This window comes from Ipomoea nil, unplaced genomic scaffold (assembly GCF_001879475.1).
Source record: "Ipomoea nil cultivar Tokyo-kokei standard unplaced genomic scaffold, Asagao_1.1 scaffold3340, whole genome shotgun sequence".
Classification (NCBI taxonomy): Eukaryota; Viridiplantae; Streptophyta; class Magnoliopsida; order Solanales; family Convolvulaceae; genus Ipomoea; species Ipomoea nil.
The window spans coordinates 228,354-245,545 of NW_017619768.1; the positions used below are offsets into that span (position 1 = coordinate 228,354).

The following is a 17,192-nucleotide window of genomic DNA, read 5'->3' on the forward strand; positions in this document are numbered from 1 at the left end:
TTTATTAAAAGAAAATAAAAATTTGACTCTTTTTCTTAAGACAATTAACACACACCATGTCAGTAAAAAGAGAAAAGTGTAGTATTGGTCTTAATCAAATGTGCTTATAGGAAACAAGTAGGAAACTAAGGAATGTGCATTAAAACCAATCCTGGGAAAGATGAAAGATGAATAATGAGCTTGATACTGATACATATAATGATACAGTTGGGTAGATTAGTTATAAACCAATCAAAATTGGATATGCTGCTAAAACTAACATTACCTAAAAGAATGAACTCAACACCCACTCTCATCTCTCGGACTAATACATTCAACACACACCATGTACAAAACTACAAATACAACGCCCAAGACCCAGAACCCTAGTGTTACAAATGGATCCAATATTACATTCTCCATTTATCGTCCTAATAAAACACAGACATTACTCCGTGAGTGACGTGGAAGGCATTATACACAAACTTGGAGGGCATCCCTTCCCCGTTGTCACCGCAGGATCCCAGACTGTCCTGAGGAATCTTGTGTGTCTTAACCCTTAAGATGAGATTGGTTCATAAGGATATGAAAGCCACGGGTGCTTTAGAGCCTCTGAAGCAGACGGACGCTTCTTTGGATTGATCTCTAACAAATGACTCAAAAAGTCAATGAAGCCTTGATCCCCCATTGGTAACCTATGCCTTAAGGATGACTTTTTTGGAATTAAGTATTCCAGTCTGTTGGATTCCTGAAGAAAATTATACATAACAATTTATTAACATAGGGTGCAATATCTCACTATGATCTGTCCGAGGAGAAACTCTTGTTATTAGATAATATAATCCAATTTCATTACAAATTAAATCACGAACCAAGACTTAGTATTTTAGTATAATATAACAGATATTCCACCAAATGGCCAGGGATGAATTAGTAGTTTACCTGATTCCGTTCATACAGCATGTGATTTTTGGTGAAATATTTGTATGTATCTTTTCCTTTGGCCAGCATCTCTTGGTTAATTGGAGATATAATACCAATCACTCGAGCAAGTAATGTTGCGGGAGAGTCATTCTGGAAAAGGACCTGCACACACAAGACATAGTCTAACATTCCAACTCTGTGATCCAAAGAAAGTAACAGCAGAAAAAGAATTGCATTGCTCCAACAGAACACCATCAATCAAGTTACTCATCCAATGTCTCTATCAAGAACCAAAAACTACTATCAACTCATCAAGCTTTTATTTGCCTCATCTTCCCATCAAGAAAATGACATATCAACAGTAATGCCATTGAAAATCAAACGATATTAGCAAGAAAAATGCACTGCTAAAATTATATGTAGGTCATATTTATGAACAATGAATGCATAGCAAAAATGTATAGATCATACTTGTGAACACAGAATGCTTATTTAACCAAGAGTAATAAAGTATAGATGAATAATCAATTTTCACTTCAAGAACACTTAACCCCCTACCTCTAAACAAAGTAAATGAATACTAAATCTACAGCCTATATACAAACATAAGGAACTTACGTTGCCAGTACAAAGTTCTGCCAATATGCATCCAAGTGACCAGATATCAATCTGTTTATCATATGGAAGTCCCAAAATCACTTCAGGTGCACGATATGATCGAGATTGAACATATGAACAGAGATGGTCTGTTTCAAAACAACTGCTTCCAAGGTCAATGACCTTCACTTCACATCTACTGTAGCTTTTCACCAAAATATTCTCAGGTTTCAAATCACAGTGTATAAGCCCAAGGCTGTGCAAGAATTGAAGTGCCTCCAAACACTGAATTGTGATTGACTGTAGATAAAATTCATCAAAGTTCAGTACGAAAGGAAATAGCAATTTGATGTCCATAAAGAGACTGCTACCGGACAAACCTGTAGTCTTGGCATTGTAAAGTAGACTTCCCCTCCAGATTCTCTATTAAATTTATGGAACTCATACAAATTTGCTTTCAGTAGCTCACATACAATCAACAGATGTTCCTGAAAATACAAATAAATGATAAAATACTATAAAGACATTGTTTTGAGCATTCACACTAATATGTAAGTAATACAAAGGAAAACTATGCACTAAGAAAAGGTTTGTAATCCAAGTGGAAACTCTCAATCCTTTCTCAAACAAGTGATAGTAAAGAATGCCATTTACATCATAAGCTACACTTTTTATTCTTTATAAATTAAAAAGAAGAAGAAGAAGAAGTCAACAGAAGAAGCTTTACACAAAAAGCATGATTTACAACAAAAGCTATATTGCTTTTCTTTATCAAAAATAAAAAATAAAGATATAAAATCCGTAGAACCACTTGCCTCTGATAAGCACAAGAGCTCTATTTAGTACTCGTATTTATTAATAGCTTGATGAAAAAATTTAGTATCAACACAGAGAAAGAAGGAAACTCTTGTGAGTCCTTCATATACACAGTATTTCAAATACTTTATGACTCCATATACAAGTATAGACATGTTAAGGTAGTTCTCTACTCAAATATCTTAGTTCTGCTAACGTAACATTTGGTTGAAACATTTCTTACAATAAGGAAATTTATACCCAATGCAGTCATTTGAGATTGATTGATGAACTAATTCAAGAAACATCTCTAAAAAGTTGCAATGAAAGCGACCAGCATAAGCAATATCCTAAGATGTAATGCTATGAACAGGTAAACTAACTACCAAAATAATCTGAAAACATGAGGGAAGCACATAATTTTAAGTTGAGAGGTTAAGAAAAAAGAGAAGAAAGAGTACTCATGTGCAAATTGAAAAGAAGAGGTGTGAGGCAAGCCAATACCCAGCAATATAGTACTATGCAAGATGAGGAAAGAAAGGAAAAACTCTTAAAGAAAATTATACAAGGATAAAATTCCCTTTGTAACTATTGCAGGCAATCAGGCATAAGCTGTTAACTTACTCTATAATAGAAGTAATCATACAACCGAAGTATATGGTACTTATCAGCAGGATCATGTTTGTTGACAAACTTGAGAAGCTTTATCTCATCAAGGCTCTGATCAAAGAAATCTTTGTTGTTCTTTATAATCTTCACACAAACATCCATGCCAGTATGAAGGTCATGAGCTTGGATAGCTTTGCTGAAAGCAGCAGATCCGAGGTACTCGGTAACATGATACCGCCCAGCTATGACTGAGTTTAGAACAACATGAAAAGTTTTGTCCTCCTCAAACCCAGTTCTGAATCAAGGAAAACGGTCCAGTAAATAAAACAGAACTAACTTATTCCCTTAAGAAAGCTAAGTGAAAGACAGAGACATTCATCATCTGCTAAAAATGCCCAAGGATAAAAGGACAGCAATGCTTAACGCTTCTATAATAGGCTGCAGAAGCTCAAGAACGTTATTCTTTTTGCATGGGTAATAAAGCAAATGTAGACAGTTAATTATGAGGGGAAGGACGCTGCCCTTGAAGTGGTTGAGTAGTACGACAGAAAACTAATGAATTTATATACAACAGTAAACAGTTAATAGATAGCAGTATTTTTGCAACTTTTTAGTTTTGACAAAATTCAGAATTTAATTATGCGACGTATCCTGAATTTTATCATGTTTATTTATTTACTTTTGAAAGATAATCCAAAATTTTGTTATGCTAGCAAAAATAATATGACCTAAAAAGCCCATTGCCAGGGATACAAATTACTAAACCGTAAAGACATTTTCTTAACACAATAACACCATCTTCACTTCATCATACTGCTCTCTCCCCTTCCTCTCATTTAAACAAAAAAATTTCTTCTCCATTTTCCTTTCTCTCCTATTTCCTCTCTCCCACTTTTTCCTCAATTTCCACACACCCAAAAACGGCATAAAATTTAAAATAATAAAAACAGAAAACTGGAAAAGTGTGATATACCTGTTTTTCCTGTGCACAATTTTTAGATCAAAGGTTTCAAATTCTTCCTCCTGTGCCTTAATCTGCTTCACTTGCTCCTGCACTGCAGCTGCTTCTTCGTCCTCCAATGATGTCCCCAAATCCTCTTCTCTTGCAATTACTTGCATATCATGTTCTTTCTTCACATGCTCCCGTTCAGGATAATCATAATTTGAAAAAGAAGAAGGGCTAGAGTTTGCCGACCCAGTAGCATTATTTTCACATTTTGAGCTCTTGACAGGTGATGAATCAGTACTTTTGCGCCTCCATGGAACAAGCATGTCATCATTTTCAACCAAACAATCATCAGCAGAAATAGCATTTCCATCCTTTGATAACAAAGATTTATCAGAGATGGTCTGAACCAACTGTCCATTTCTAGGAGGGGGAAATGAGAATCCCCCATCTGGGTGACTCTTTGTTCTGTCAACACCTGTTATAAACTTATCAGAACTAGGCTTAGCTGCTTTTTTATCTCTAGTTGATCTCTCAGAAAAACTCTTTTCTGAATCATGCAGTATGAGCCTGGACCCACCAATACCGATATCATTATAACGGAAGTACTCTATGTCCCCATCAATACTCCCTCCGATCAGACTTTCACGCACTTCACTACCAATATCAGCAACATCACTGTTTATTCCCACACCAATGGATCTAACTGACCCATGTTGATCATCATCCATGCATATGTCATCTAAACGAGCCCTCCCACCTTCATTTAGGACTTTTCCATCCCCTAGCATGACAAGGTCATTTGTCTTTGTGACAAAGCCTTGCCACACAGGCTCTGCGCGGATCAAATTTAGTTCTTCATCATCCATCAACTGTCCATCGTATTGAGCAATCAAGTCATCAGGCCTCCTGTATATTTCAGTCACTGACAGATCTGTGGGATCATCTGATGGTCTAACTCGGTCAACATCTTTTGATTGGATATACCGCTCGCCTGAGAAGTAGGAATCTTCCTCTACAAAAGATTGTTCATCCTCTTCTCTGTTTTGACTTCTTTGAGGGTCAGGAATACTCCCATGTCCGGTTCCCTTCTCATTATCACTTGGGTAATCAATTTCATGGGCTAAAAACCAGTTCTCATCTTCAATAGGTTGTCTAGTGTAGCCTACATCATCCTCATCATCATATTCATCAGAGTCCCAATATTCGTTTGGATAGTCAACCGAGTCACTAATTCCATCACCAATAGTTGCAAAACCAGAAACAAGATCAGAAGTGTCCTCAGCAATACCCTGACTCACAGACAGCCAGCTACCACCCATGGGTCTTTTTCCCAAGTGGCTAATCTCTTGTCCTATAGGAACATCCAAAAATGACCCTATTAGATAGGATTTATCTGAATTTGCAATTTTTGTGTCGATTTCATCTCGTTCAAACTTTTCCACCCAATGGATATTAAACGGCTTCTCCTCTGATTTGAGTCTAACAGGGGGTAACCTGGGTAGCTCTTCCTTTTGGTTCTCAGATGCAAGGGGAAAGTCAAAGCCACTGAGATCCTTTGGCTCATTTCGTTCTGCCCTCCCAAAATATGAAGCTCTTCCATCTTCATCCACTTGTTCTTTGATATCTGTATTAATATCAGTTATCTCTAGTTTTCTTTTCCCTTCTTTCTTATCACCAATTACAATATTATGATCATAATTCAACATATCAGTTTTTGAGAAAGGAAAAACAGTTTTCACCATGCAGTCATTCCAAGGCTCAGATGAGTATTCTGTAGCTTCATCACTTTTGGACCATGGATTATCACCAAATGCATCTTTGGAAAGACCCCCAGTTTTTTTATGCAACTGATCAACTTCCTTGAGATCACTGTGATGACTCTTCTCCTGCTTTGTTTCCAGATTTGTTTTACTAGTACTTCTAGGCCATGCTGTGATCTCATTAGAGAAATAACCATCTTCCCCAGCTTTTTCAGAAGCCTTGCCACTATCATGGGTCTCATTCAGATTAGGTATGACCTTTCCAGAAACCGGAAAACCCAAAAAGGAGTCCGCAACAAGATTTCCACTGTCACTCTGATAACAAACAAAAGGACTATTATTAGGATTGTATTTTCGCGGGTACAGTTCAATCGCAGTATCCTTTGAACTGTTACAGAAACTGAAGTTCTTTGCACTTGTTACAACTGATTCATTAGCTTTGCTTTGCTCCCCTGCATGAGCAACATTCTTCCACTTGCAATCTGGCCCATTTTTCCCAGTCCCACAATCTATCTCATTGATTACAAGCTCCTTCGAGATATCTCGACTGCTCTTTGAACTTGTCTCCTTATCAATTGCACCAATACTGTGACAATTCATTCCCATACTCTCCCCTGCAGTCCTCCACCCATTGGGTTCTTCCAAAGGTGGGTTCAACTCCTTGTCCTCAAGGGCAAGCTTCTGAAGAACTCCAATCAGATCAGGATGGTTACTCAGCTCACTACGCAATGCAGCCTCAGCCCTAGTAAACTTATTCCTTCTTAAAAATTCCAGTATCACATCTACCGAGCTCAAGTCTGCCATTTATGCAAAAAAAAAGAACTTGGAATTCCCACAAAACCCTACTACAAGAGGTATTTAGATAAACCTGAAAATTTAATGAGAAAAGGATAGCAAATATTAGAACACAAGCACAATTGATGAGAAATCCAAACAAATACAGGCATATAGCTCAAAGTATAAGCATCATACAAATGTCACGCGCAGTACAGGCAAAGTCCTCAGATCCCAATGAAAACAAAATTAAAATATTGTATGAAAAAAGTAGTGCCAACTTTATTTCTTGGAATTAACCCCCACCACCCCCCAAAAAAATACCCAGGCAATCAATGGGCATATCCTAGATCTCCACTTTCTTCTAAACCATATAAAACCAAACCAGCAACTTGAAAGAGTAGGACAATTATTATTAATAATAATGATGATGAGAGAAGGAACAGATAGTAAATAAAAGGAGATTAAATATGGAAACAAAATCATAAAAGCTAAGACAAGGGTGAGAAGAAAGAGCTCATGAGTTGGAAAATGCCAACTCACAGATCAAAGCATGGAGGGATCCGACATCTCTGGGACCAAATAGTCCCTAATCGATAGCATCCCCAGAGAAGTGAAACACAGCACCCGATATTATGAGATGAAAACTTAAGATGACATGGCACTCCAAAATGAATACATGGATTTTTGCTTTTTATTTTGGTTGACAAAGATAAATCAATTAATGAAGTTTAAAATTTAATACGGACTAGGGAGTAAGATTTTATGGGTCAAATTGCATGAAAAAAGGTTGATTCCTACCCCTAGATGAGTTTACATCTCCAACAAAGGAAATTAAGAAGATGCAGAAGGCCAGAGCTAAAGCTTAAACCATCTCCTGCTATAAGCAATGGTGAAGTAGTTTAAAGAGTACTCCAAAAAATCCAAAAAAAAAAAAAAAAAAAAAAAAATCATTCTATGCCGACAACAAAGCACTCCGAAAATCAAGCTTAAACTCCATCCTAGTTTGGAAATTGTTACCCGAAACAGAGCACTCCACAAATTCCGAAGCAAATATGCTAAACCAAGGCTAGGCTGTCACACATGAACTAAAAAACAAGGAAGAGAAAATAAACCATAAACAACTAGAACAAGTGGCTGAAGCTAAGAAAGATGAAAAGAAGGCTAAAAGCTGGTGATTTCAAAAATTTCATTCATTGAATTCAAAGTTCCAAGGATACCAGAAACTGCCAAAACATTTATGATGAACCCAAAAATTGTACGGAGTACTAGTGTAGATTCCGGAGCACGGGCTCAGCTCCTCTTCCACGCAGTTTTGTTTAGCTGTTGTGTTGTCGTCCCCAAACAACAATGAAGTCCCAAATCTAACAATCTATTAAAAAAATCTTTGGAAACAATATCTGCTCTGCGGAATCCCATACTTTAAGTAGACGACAGCTATCCATACCTTTCCTTCTCCATCGATGTCTTGTGTCTACTTCACCCAGCCACCGATCTCGTATTCGCCATCTCTGGTGAACTCCAGCCCAGGCTTCATCAACCAATTAGCTGCATTAATTTTTAAATTTTCCTTAACCTCGGGAAGCAGCAGTGACCGAAGAGAGAAGGAAGAAAACGAGAGAGAAAATTTAGGGTTAGGAACTAAATTTTTTTCTTTTTCACAATTTCACCCCTAATATTTCACTAGCTTTTCAATTTAATTTATTACTTTATCCACATTAGCTGACTAAATGTTAAAAGCTGGCCTTCTTTGCTTAATCTTCATATGTAAATCTTATGTAATTATATGCTCAAAATAATACAGATAGTACAAAGATAAAAGTCAAAATAAAGAGGAATTTATAAGATGCAATTGTCGTAATCTATTTTCATTAATAATTGTTAAGTATATATATACATTTTATAATAATTGTACTTAAACCCCCTCTAAATAGAGGATAGTGGCACCGAATAAAGAGTAGTGAGATAAATACCATAAACTATAAACTAATATTTATAATAATAAATACAGTTTTCAAGTATCAGTATTAATACGGGATGCAATTGACAAAACTGATGTTTTGTAATTTTTAATTAATTTAGTCAAAAATAAATAAAAATTATCATGTAAATTTTCATCTTGAAGTGTTCAGAAATTATAATAAATAAATTGTTTGAAAGAATATGTGATGAAATAAATTTTGATTTGACTTTCAATTAATAAATATTAATAAATAGGGAAAATGACACTTTTTCCCTCTATGTTATATGCTTATAGCACTTTTTCCCCCTGAGTTATTCATGCATCCACATTTGCCCCCTTAATTATTATAAAAGTGGCGGTTTTTCCCCCTGATAATATTAAATAGACATTTTTACCCTTAAATACATATTTTATTTATTTCTCTTGTTCAACAAATTATTGTTTATACGTAGGGATGGCCACGGTTCGGTTCGAACTGAACCGAACACTATAGCAATCAAATTAAAAAAAAATCGGTTATGATTCATAACATAACCCAATATTTGGGTTTCCGTTTATTAAAATTGTGAAGTGGAAAAAAATAGATTCTGAACCGTGAACCAGAGGTTCAAATCGGAACAACTACTAGCAATAGCTTAAAATTAGAATTATAATATTTGCAAATAGTGTATGTTTTTTTCGCGTTTATATTGACTCTCACATATAAGTATATATAATCGCGATTTGGTTTTTATTTTGAATCGTTGTTTCACAATTTCGGATCCAATTTGAACTGTTGGTTCAAACATTATTTTAAAATTTTATTTTTTTATTTTTAAAGTATTCTAAATTCAACAATTAATGTATTTTATTTTTTCAAATTGTGGTTATAATTTGTTGGAGAAGTAAAATAAATGAAATATTTATTTTAAGGGTAAATATGTCCATTTAATATATCAGGGAGGAAAATTGCCACTTAAATAATATAGGAGAAAAAAGTGCTATAAGTATATAACACGGGGAAAAAGTGCAATTTTCCCTAATAAATATAACAAGATAGAAGAATTGGAACAAGTTTTATTTTTGCGCACTCACATGATTTGTTCGTTGTTAGGAAATTATTTTGTGCACTCCCGAGTTCTACTATCACTCTTAAATTCTTGATGTAAATATTTTATTGGGACTTACATAATAAAAATAATTTATCATTGTTTGTCACATTAAGAAAGAAAAATAGGAGAGTATTCTCAAATTCTACTTCCACTTCTAAAATCTTGATTTAAATATTTTATTCGGACTCGTATAATAAAAATAAGTTATCATTATTTATCATATCAATAAATAAAAATAAGAAAGTATGATTTGAAAGTATATATAATAAACTTATAGTCCCTACCAAAGAAAAAATTAAACTCATAGTATATTCTTGTACGTTCTCATCCTCTTATTAAACAAATTGGCTTCTTGAAATGATTGATGATTGTTGACTTGTTGCTTGTTGGTACCTTGATTGATTTTGAGTTGAGAGTTGATGTCTTTTTTTTTTTTCTTTTTTTCTTTTTTTTTTTTTTAATGAAGCCATGACTTTTCTCCCATCAACAATGGTGTGATTGAAAAATGTCACTATCCTATTATTATTATTATTATTGGAATGGAATGCTTGGAACAAAATTTGAAAATTTTTAATGTATGGATTTATGCGACTAAATTTATAAAGTGTTTATTGACTCATCAAAAAGTACGAATCACTTATATTTAATAATAGTAATGTATTTTTTGTTTATAATTACATTGATTTACTTTTCATTGTGTTTCCATTTTAAATGATGTATAAGTTGTGAATAGTAATGTTAAGACTTGTTATTGTTTTATAATTACATTAATTAATATATATATGTCTCATGTACTAATAAAGACTCAATCAAACTGTGTATTTGTAAATATTTAATGGATTTGAAGTAATTAAAGTTTAAAAAGGCAATTGAATTAACAAATTGAAAGTGAGAAGACATCATGCATTGTTTGCAACGGCATATACATTTATAGCAGTTAATGATTTCAAGGATGATGATGACCTCAAAGCCTACAAGTGCACTACCCCAACCTTCATATTAAAAGCACTTGAAATGGCCTGCAGACCCAATTATATATGGGTTAAATATATTGTTTTTTTTTTTTTAAATAAAGCATAATTATTCATTAAGATCTAAATTTAACACAGTACAAATATAAGGAGTGTTAGTTCACCACTACATACAATCAGGCCTAGAAACGGACGGCTTAGCCATAGCATAAACTGCCTGATTCACTGATCTTTTGACAAATGATAAAAAAATCGAGAGAGCGCAGTTTTAAAGATCTCTTATGTGTATTCAATTTATTTATAAATACATATTTTATTAACTGAAAGTTCATAATATATTAATTATATATATATATAATTTTTGAATCATTATTCATAATGTAAGATAGACTTTGGTCTATGGTATAACGATTGAGAAGACTACATGTATAGTCTACCCACAAAATAATTACAAATTGGGCCGGATGTACTGTAGTCTGTCTATTGGACTAACCACTGCACTTCAAACTTCAAATCATAGTCTCATATGAGCATATATTTATATATGCATTACCCAAAATGAAACTTTAATTTGGTAGAGCTTTCACAATATTCATTACTTTAAATATATTTTGATTTCAAAAAAATTACTTTAAATATATTTAAATCCAAAGTCATACTTAAGCAAGGTACCTCTAATAATTGGGCAATTGTCAACGTACTACGTTTGGTTTATTAGACTAATAAAACAAATGTTGGATTGATGAGTTTTATATTTAAATATGTAATATATGGTGTCTTGAAAGGAGTTGACTGATATGTGAAGTATGACTACTCTCAATCGAGTGTATGAGTGTATGAGTGAGTGTAGTGTTAATTTTGTCATATATATATATATGGTTAACTAGCAAATAAAATAAAGTTGGGATTGAGTAGGTATATTTATCAACAAAATTAAATTAAAATTGCAATAATCATGCATGATATGCGGCATATAATGATCTGAATAGATGAGATGAGAGTAAAAAAGATGGATGGAATATAATTGAGAAAAGGATATATGCAAGTAGCTAGATAGATAATGTAATTTGGTAGTAGTCAATTATATTGAATGGAAATAAATAATGGATGGAGATGGAAAGCGGGCTGATGACAGAAGTGGACGGCCATTGGAAAAACCAAATGAAACTTAATTGGATACATTACATATATCATATATGGTGGGTTACGTTGAATGAGATGGATGTATAAGCCAACCAGCTAGAAAGATCCACACAGACCTACATTATATATTCTTTAATTTGCTGTATCTCAGCTCAGACCCGACCTACCTTTTTTTTGAAATATATATGGTGCTTCATTAAAAATAGGCCGAAAGAATGTCTGGTGGGAGCAGATCCCAATACATAGTAGCAGTTTGCTGGTAAGCCGTAGTTGCTAAAGCATGAGCTAAATAATTATCTAATCTAGGAATTAAATGAAACGAACAAGACTGAAATAAAGATGAAGTAAGCCTGCAGCTGTCAATGGCATAGCCTAAGTACGTGCGCAGCACAACGGTTGGTGTAGTAAGATAGTGATGCAGTGCCAAACAGTCCGTATATATCTCGACATTCTGTTCTCCCCGATCCTTCAACCATGATAGAGCCTCTTTACATGCGAGCGCCTCGGCCATAAGTGGCGAGGAGCATCCTCGTAACGGTCCGCTGCATGCCGAGACGTAGCCTTCGTTCGTGTCTAGTAAGACCGCCCCAAATGCAGCGTTGGCCGTCTCGTGCATAAAACCCCCATCCACACGGCATAGCCTCCTCGGCGGACCATGCGACGTCTCGGCAGTGTGCAACTCGACGCCATGCTGCCCGGATCCCACCGTCCCGGATGATAGCATAGCAGTTCGGGGCGTGGGCAGTGGGTGCGCCCGCGTCCACGCTAAAACGGCAGCAGCTGCGGCCTTGAGTACCGACTCGGGGCGCGGTAACGTTGCCTCCCATACCGCCCTGTTCCTTGCTCTCCAAACATTGTAAAGAATTGCTGCTGCATATAACATTCCATCAGAGTCTAGAACATTTAAGAGTTCACTAAACCAATCATGAAAAACATTTGTGACTATATTGGGGATCGTGAGGTTAGATTTTTCCCAAATGTTTCTTGCATAATCACACAACACTAAAGCATGCATTGTATCCTCTTGAGATATTCCACACATGGCACATTGTGGATCCACATCCACCCTCTTTATAAGCAAGTTTGTAGTGGTAGGCAATATATCACTAGTGGCTCTCCAAAGAAACATTTTCCATTTTGGTGGGACTTTGAGCTTCCATAGGTGCAGCCATTTCGTAAATATCCCATTATTTCCTTGATAATTTCCTACTATTAGCCGGTATCCACTCTTAACAGAATACTCCCCTCTTGGGTCCCCATACCAGTACCAGGTATCATCATAATCCAGTGAGATAGGTATTTTCAAAATCTCTGTTACATCACTAGGCTGAAATAGATCAGTTAGAATTGAGGGGTCCCAATTACCCGTTTGTTGATCAATCAAACCTGAGACCCTGGCTCCTTGTAACTGTAATGGCATTTCTGTCTGTACCATAGGGTCATGATCATCCTGTAACCAGGGGTGAGTCCATATGAGTGTAGATTCCCCGTTACCAATTCTGCGTCTTACCCCACCACAAACTATAGTCTTTGCTGCCATGATACTCCGCCAGCAGAAACTGGGATTATTTCCCACTTGTGCATCAAAAAAAGATCCTCTTGGAAAATAACGGGCCTTATACACACGTGCCACCAGGGACTCAGGTTTAGTCAACATTCACCACGCCTGTTTCCCTAGCATTGCTAGATTAAAAGCACGCAAATCTTTAAAACCCAACCCCCCATACTTCTTAGGGATACACAACTTGTCCCATGCCTTCCAATGTATTCGCCTATCAGTTCCAGAGTCCCACCAATACCGATTCATAATTCTCTCTATCGCCGTACACACGGATATAGGTAGCAAAAAAACACTCATTGAAAACGTAGGCATAGATTGTGCTACAGTTTTCAAAAGAATTTCCTTACCCGCCTGCGAGAGCAGTTTTTTATTCCATGACTCAATCCTTTGACGGATTTTATCCTCAACATACGCAAAAACTGCCCTTTTGTGTCTTCCAACAAAAGAGGGGAGTCCCAAATACTTGCCAAAATTCGGAGCCTGTGTCACTCCCAAAATCTGAGCCACATTTTCCCTATCAACATTACTTGTATTCTTACTGTAACATATACTCGACTTATGATAGTTAACTGCCTGGCCAGACAAATCCTCGTATACAGATAGGCATCTTTTAATTTCACCTGCTTCCTCCACATTGGCTTTAAAAAACAAAAGACTATCATCCGCAATGAATAAATGAGAGATTGGGGAGGCTCCTCTCGCTACCCTGCATCCGTGCAATGATCCCACAGTATGTGCCTGCTGTAATAATAATGAAAGTCCTTCTGCACAGATAATAAATAGATACGGGGATAAAGGATCCCCTTGCCTTAATCCACGAGTGGGTATAATAGGATCACATCTTAAGCCATTCACCTGAATATTATAGGATACTGTGGTGACACATTTCATAATCAATTCGACCCAACCACCATGAAAACCCAACGCCAACATCATCTTACGGAGGAAAGACCATTCCACCCGATCATATGCCTTTGCCATGTCCAGTTTGAGAGCACTCCATCCCCCCACCCCACACTGCTTTCTATTCAGGAAATGGCCCACTTCCGCAGCTAATAATATATTATCCGTTATCAGTCTATCTGGGATAAAAGCACTTTGTGACTCAGATATTATTCCTTCCATCAATGGCTTCATTCTATTAGCCAACATCTTTGCCATAACTCTATAGACCACATTACTGAGAGCTATAGGGCGCAAGTCAGTTACAAGCTCAGGGGTGTTCTTCTTAGGGATCAAAACAATATCGGTTTCAGTCAACCCGGGCGGAAAATCACAAGACTCTACACAATTTATTATAAAACTCGCCACATCCCCCCCCCCCCACCACATCCCAAAAATGCTGATAGAAGCCCGGATTCATTCCATCCGGGCCTGGTGCCTTATCCGGGAACATTGCAAACAATGCACCCTTAACTTCTTCCAATTCAAAAGGCCGCAGCAAAGATTCATTCTGTGCCTGTGTGACTCGCGGAGTAATCCCCTCAAAAAACCCCTCCCCAGTTCCCGGGGTTCCAGCACAAAAAATACGATTATAATATTGCAAGATAATAATTTTTCATAGGCTCCCCCTCCACCCAAACCCCATCATCATTCATCAGTCTAGAAATAGTATTCTTCTTTTTTCGGTGAGAGGCATACCTGTGAAAAAACTTCGTATTAGCATCCGCCTCCTTAAGCCAGTGCTGTTTGGCTCTCTGTCTCCAATAGGCATCCTCCTGAGCTTCAGTGCAGCTTAACAACTGTTCTAGGCGCTGGAACTCTGCAAGCGAGGCCGGGTCAGTACGCCCCCTTAGTCGCTGCTGTTCCCTTGTCAGCTCATTGATCCGTTTTCCGTACTTATGGTATCGGTCCCCACCCCACCGTGTTAACCGGTTCCCGCAGTACTGAATACAGTTCTGTAAACCCTGGCTCCTCCCCTCCTGCCAAGACTGCTCTACCACACTCCTGCACCCCTCATCATGCAACCATGCCATCTCAAACCGGAACCCCCTCCTCCCAGGCTCAACACCCCCACCGGTCTCACGGATTCCCAAAAAGAGAGCCGAATGATCAGATTTCCGGGTTCTCAGATTCATCACCTTAGCCCCCGTCACCACACCCCGCCATTCATCTGTCACTAAGACCTTATCAAGCCTTTCCTCCATCCAGTTTGCTGTCCCCTTTCCCTTCTCCCATGTGTACAGATATCCATTCATAGGCAACTGAGCGAGCCCACAGTCCTCAATGGCTTCCCCAAAACCGCGTAAGAGGCTATTCGGATGCGGATTCCCCCCTCTTTTCTCATTCTGATATAGTAAATCATTAAAATCTCCAATGACAACCCATGGTAGGGTTGACCTGCTCGATAGTGCTCTCAAGAGATCCCATGACTCAGTACGCCTCGTTCGTTCCGAGAAACCATAATAACCCGTCATTCGCCATTCTGGAAATCCGGCAATAGTTACCCCAACATCAACGTAGTTCGTTGAGTAACTTAGCAACCGGGCCGTACAATTCTTCTTCCACAGTAAGGCTATACCACCACTCAACCCATCACTATCAACATAGAACAGCCCCTCATAACCTATCTTAACACGTAATCGCTCTGCATGATCGCGTGCCACTTTAGTCTCCATCAGAAATACAAAGTCGGGTTGCTTACGGGACACCATGTCCACAATCTCGCGAACCGTCCGTGGATTACCCAAGCCATGGCAGTTCCAGCTTAGGGTACTCATTGATCCGGGCGGGTCTGGGAACCAGTACCCGCCTGCTGCAAGTTTTTTGAAAGCTCGGTCATTACAACATCCCTTCCCTCACCACCCACCTCCTCTCGGCGCCGCTTAGCCACCGCAACCACCTCCTCCTCTACTACCTCATCAACCCGATTCCCAACCCCCGGAGACCGTCCCACCTGCCCACGGTCACCCTTCGGCTTCCGCCCCACCGCGTGCTGCTTCGGCGGCAGCAGCCAACTTCCGCCCACCGGCCTAGGGCCACGGCCACCCCCTGCCCGCAATTCCGGGCCGTACAAATACTCCTCCACTGGCAGCTTCGAATCCCTGGCCCCACGGCAAAATTGATATGAATGTCCAAGCATCCCGCAAAAGTAGCAATAGGTATGTAGGCGTTCATACTTGAATGTTACCCAGCAACTCGTCTTGTCCCGTTTAATGAAATTCATTCGCCTTTTCAAGGGTTTATCAACAGACAACGAAACCCTAATTCGGTGAAACACCTTCCGTGGGACATTGTCAAACCGATCATCACTCTTAACAAACGTTCCCAAATAATTTCCAATCTGTTCCAAGATCCGGCTGGACGAGTATCCTTTCGGCAAACCATGCAATTGAACCCATAGGTCTACCGTGTTCAACACCACATCAACCGGCATGACCCCGTCCGGGACTTGCTTGCATACCAACATGCTATTATCAAAAGCCCAAGGCCCCTCATTGAGAACACGTTCCATGTCCGTTACGTGATGGAAAACGAATAGGAACCTGCCCAGTTCTACCTCCGTTGCCTCAACTCCGCTCACAGGCTGCCATACCGATGCCAGGACTTGACTCATAAATTCCAACCTGACTAGCTTCCGCAGACCCGACCTACCTAGCTCATCACATGTCTCTCATCTTATTTTCTTTCTCCTTTCTTTTGTTCTCGCCTAAATGTTTAAGAAAAAAAAAAGTTCTGGAAAAAGGAAGCTAATTTAAGCAGATTATACCACTCCCGCCCATACCTTTATTCCTTTCTCTTTGCAAATTCTAAATTATATATTGGGGTGTTTGGTAAAAGACTGTTAGCTAGTAGCTGATAATTAATTGGGTTAGTAAGTTTGACTAGTTGATACCATTAGATTGTAGAAAAGTGTTTGATAAATTAGATGTTATATGTTAGTTGATTATATACAAAATAATTTTTTCAAAAAGTTAATCGGAAAAACTACTTTGAGCAGCTTTTTGAATTTTAACATTTTAAGACAATAAGTTGTTACGAAAAGCTAATTAATCAAAAACCAAGTAAGATAGCTAATAATGATCAAATAAATTAACATTGATTGATAGGTTAACTATTTCACTAAACATGATCAT

General features: G+C 37.8%; 3 protein-coding genes across 5 annotated transcripts; all 3 read right to left on the reverse strand.

Moving 5' to 3' along the window:
- Positions 1–135: 135 nt before the first annotated feature.
- LOC109170785 lies at positions 136–8,031 on the reverse strand. Of its 3 annotated transcripts, none has more exons than XM_019319945.1 (7): positions 7,608–8,031; positions 3,878–6,481; positions 2,920–3,199; positions 1,881–1,988; positions 1,522–1,800; positions 922–1,065; positions 136–727 (listed from the first exon to the last, which is right to left on the reverse strand). In XM_019319945.1, the coding sequence occupies exons 2-7, from the start codon at positions 6,415–6,417 to the stop codon at positions 539–541; spliced, it is 3,540 nt and encodes a 1,179-aa protein (XP_019175490.1). In that variant the 5' UTR covers positions 6,418–6,481; positions 7,608–8,031; the 3' UTR covers positions 136–538. The 3 variants fall into 3 exon arrangements, with proteins under 3 accessions (XP_019175490.1, XP_019175491.1, XP_019175489.1); XM_019319946.1 differs by having other exon boundaries at positions 7,835–8,030; XM_019319944.1 differs by having other exon boundaries at positions 3,878–6,483; positions 7,832–8,030.
- Positions 8,032–11,751: 3,720 nt separating this feature from the next.
- LOC109170765 lies at positions 11,752–13,095 on the reverse strand. The gene has a single exon (XM_019319919.1). It carries the CDS (start codon positions 13,093–13,095, stop codon positions 11,752–11,754), a length of 1,344 nt encoding a protein of 447 aa, XP_019175464.1.
- Positions 13,096–13,212: 117 nt separating this feature from the next.
- Positions 13,213–15,836, reverse strand: LOC109170766. The gene is made up of 2 exons (XM_019319920.1): positions 14,758–15,836; positions 13,213–14,281 (listed from the first exon to the last, which is right to left on the reverse strand). Exons 1-2 carry the CDS (start codon positions 15,834–15,836, stop codon positions 13,213–13,215), a joined length of 2,148 nt encoding a protein of 715 aa, XP_019175465.1.
- Positions 15,837–17,192: the final 1,356 nt, after the last annotated feature.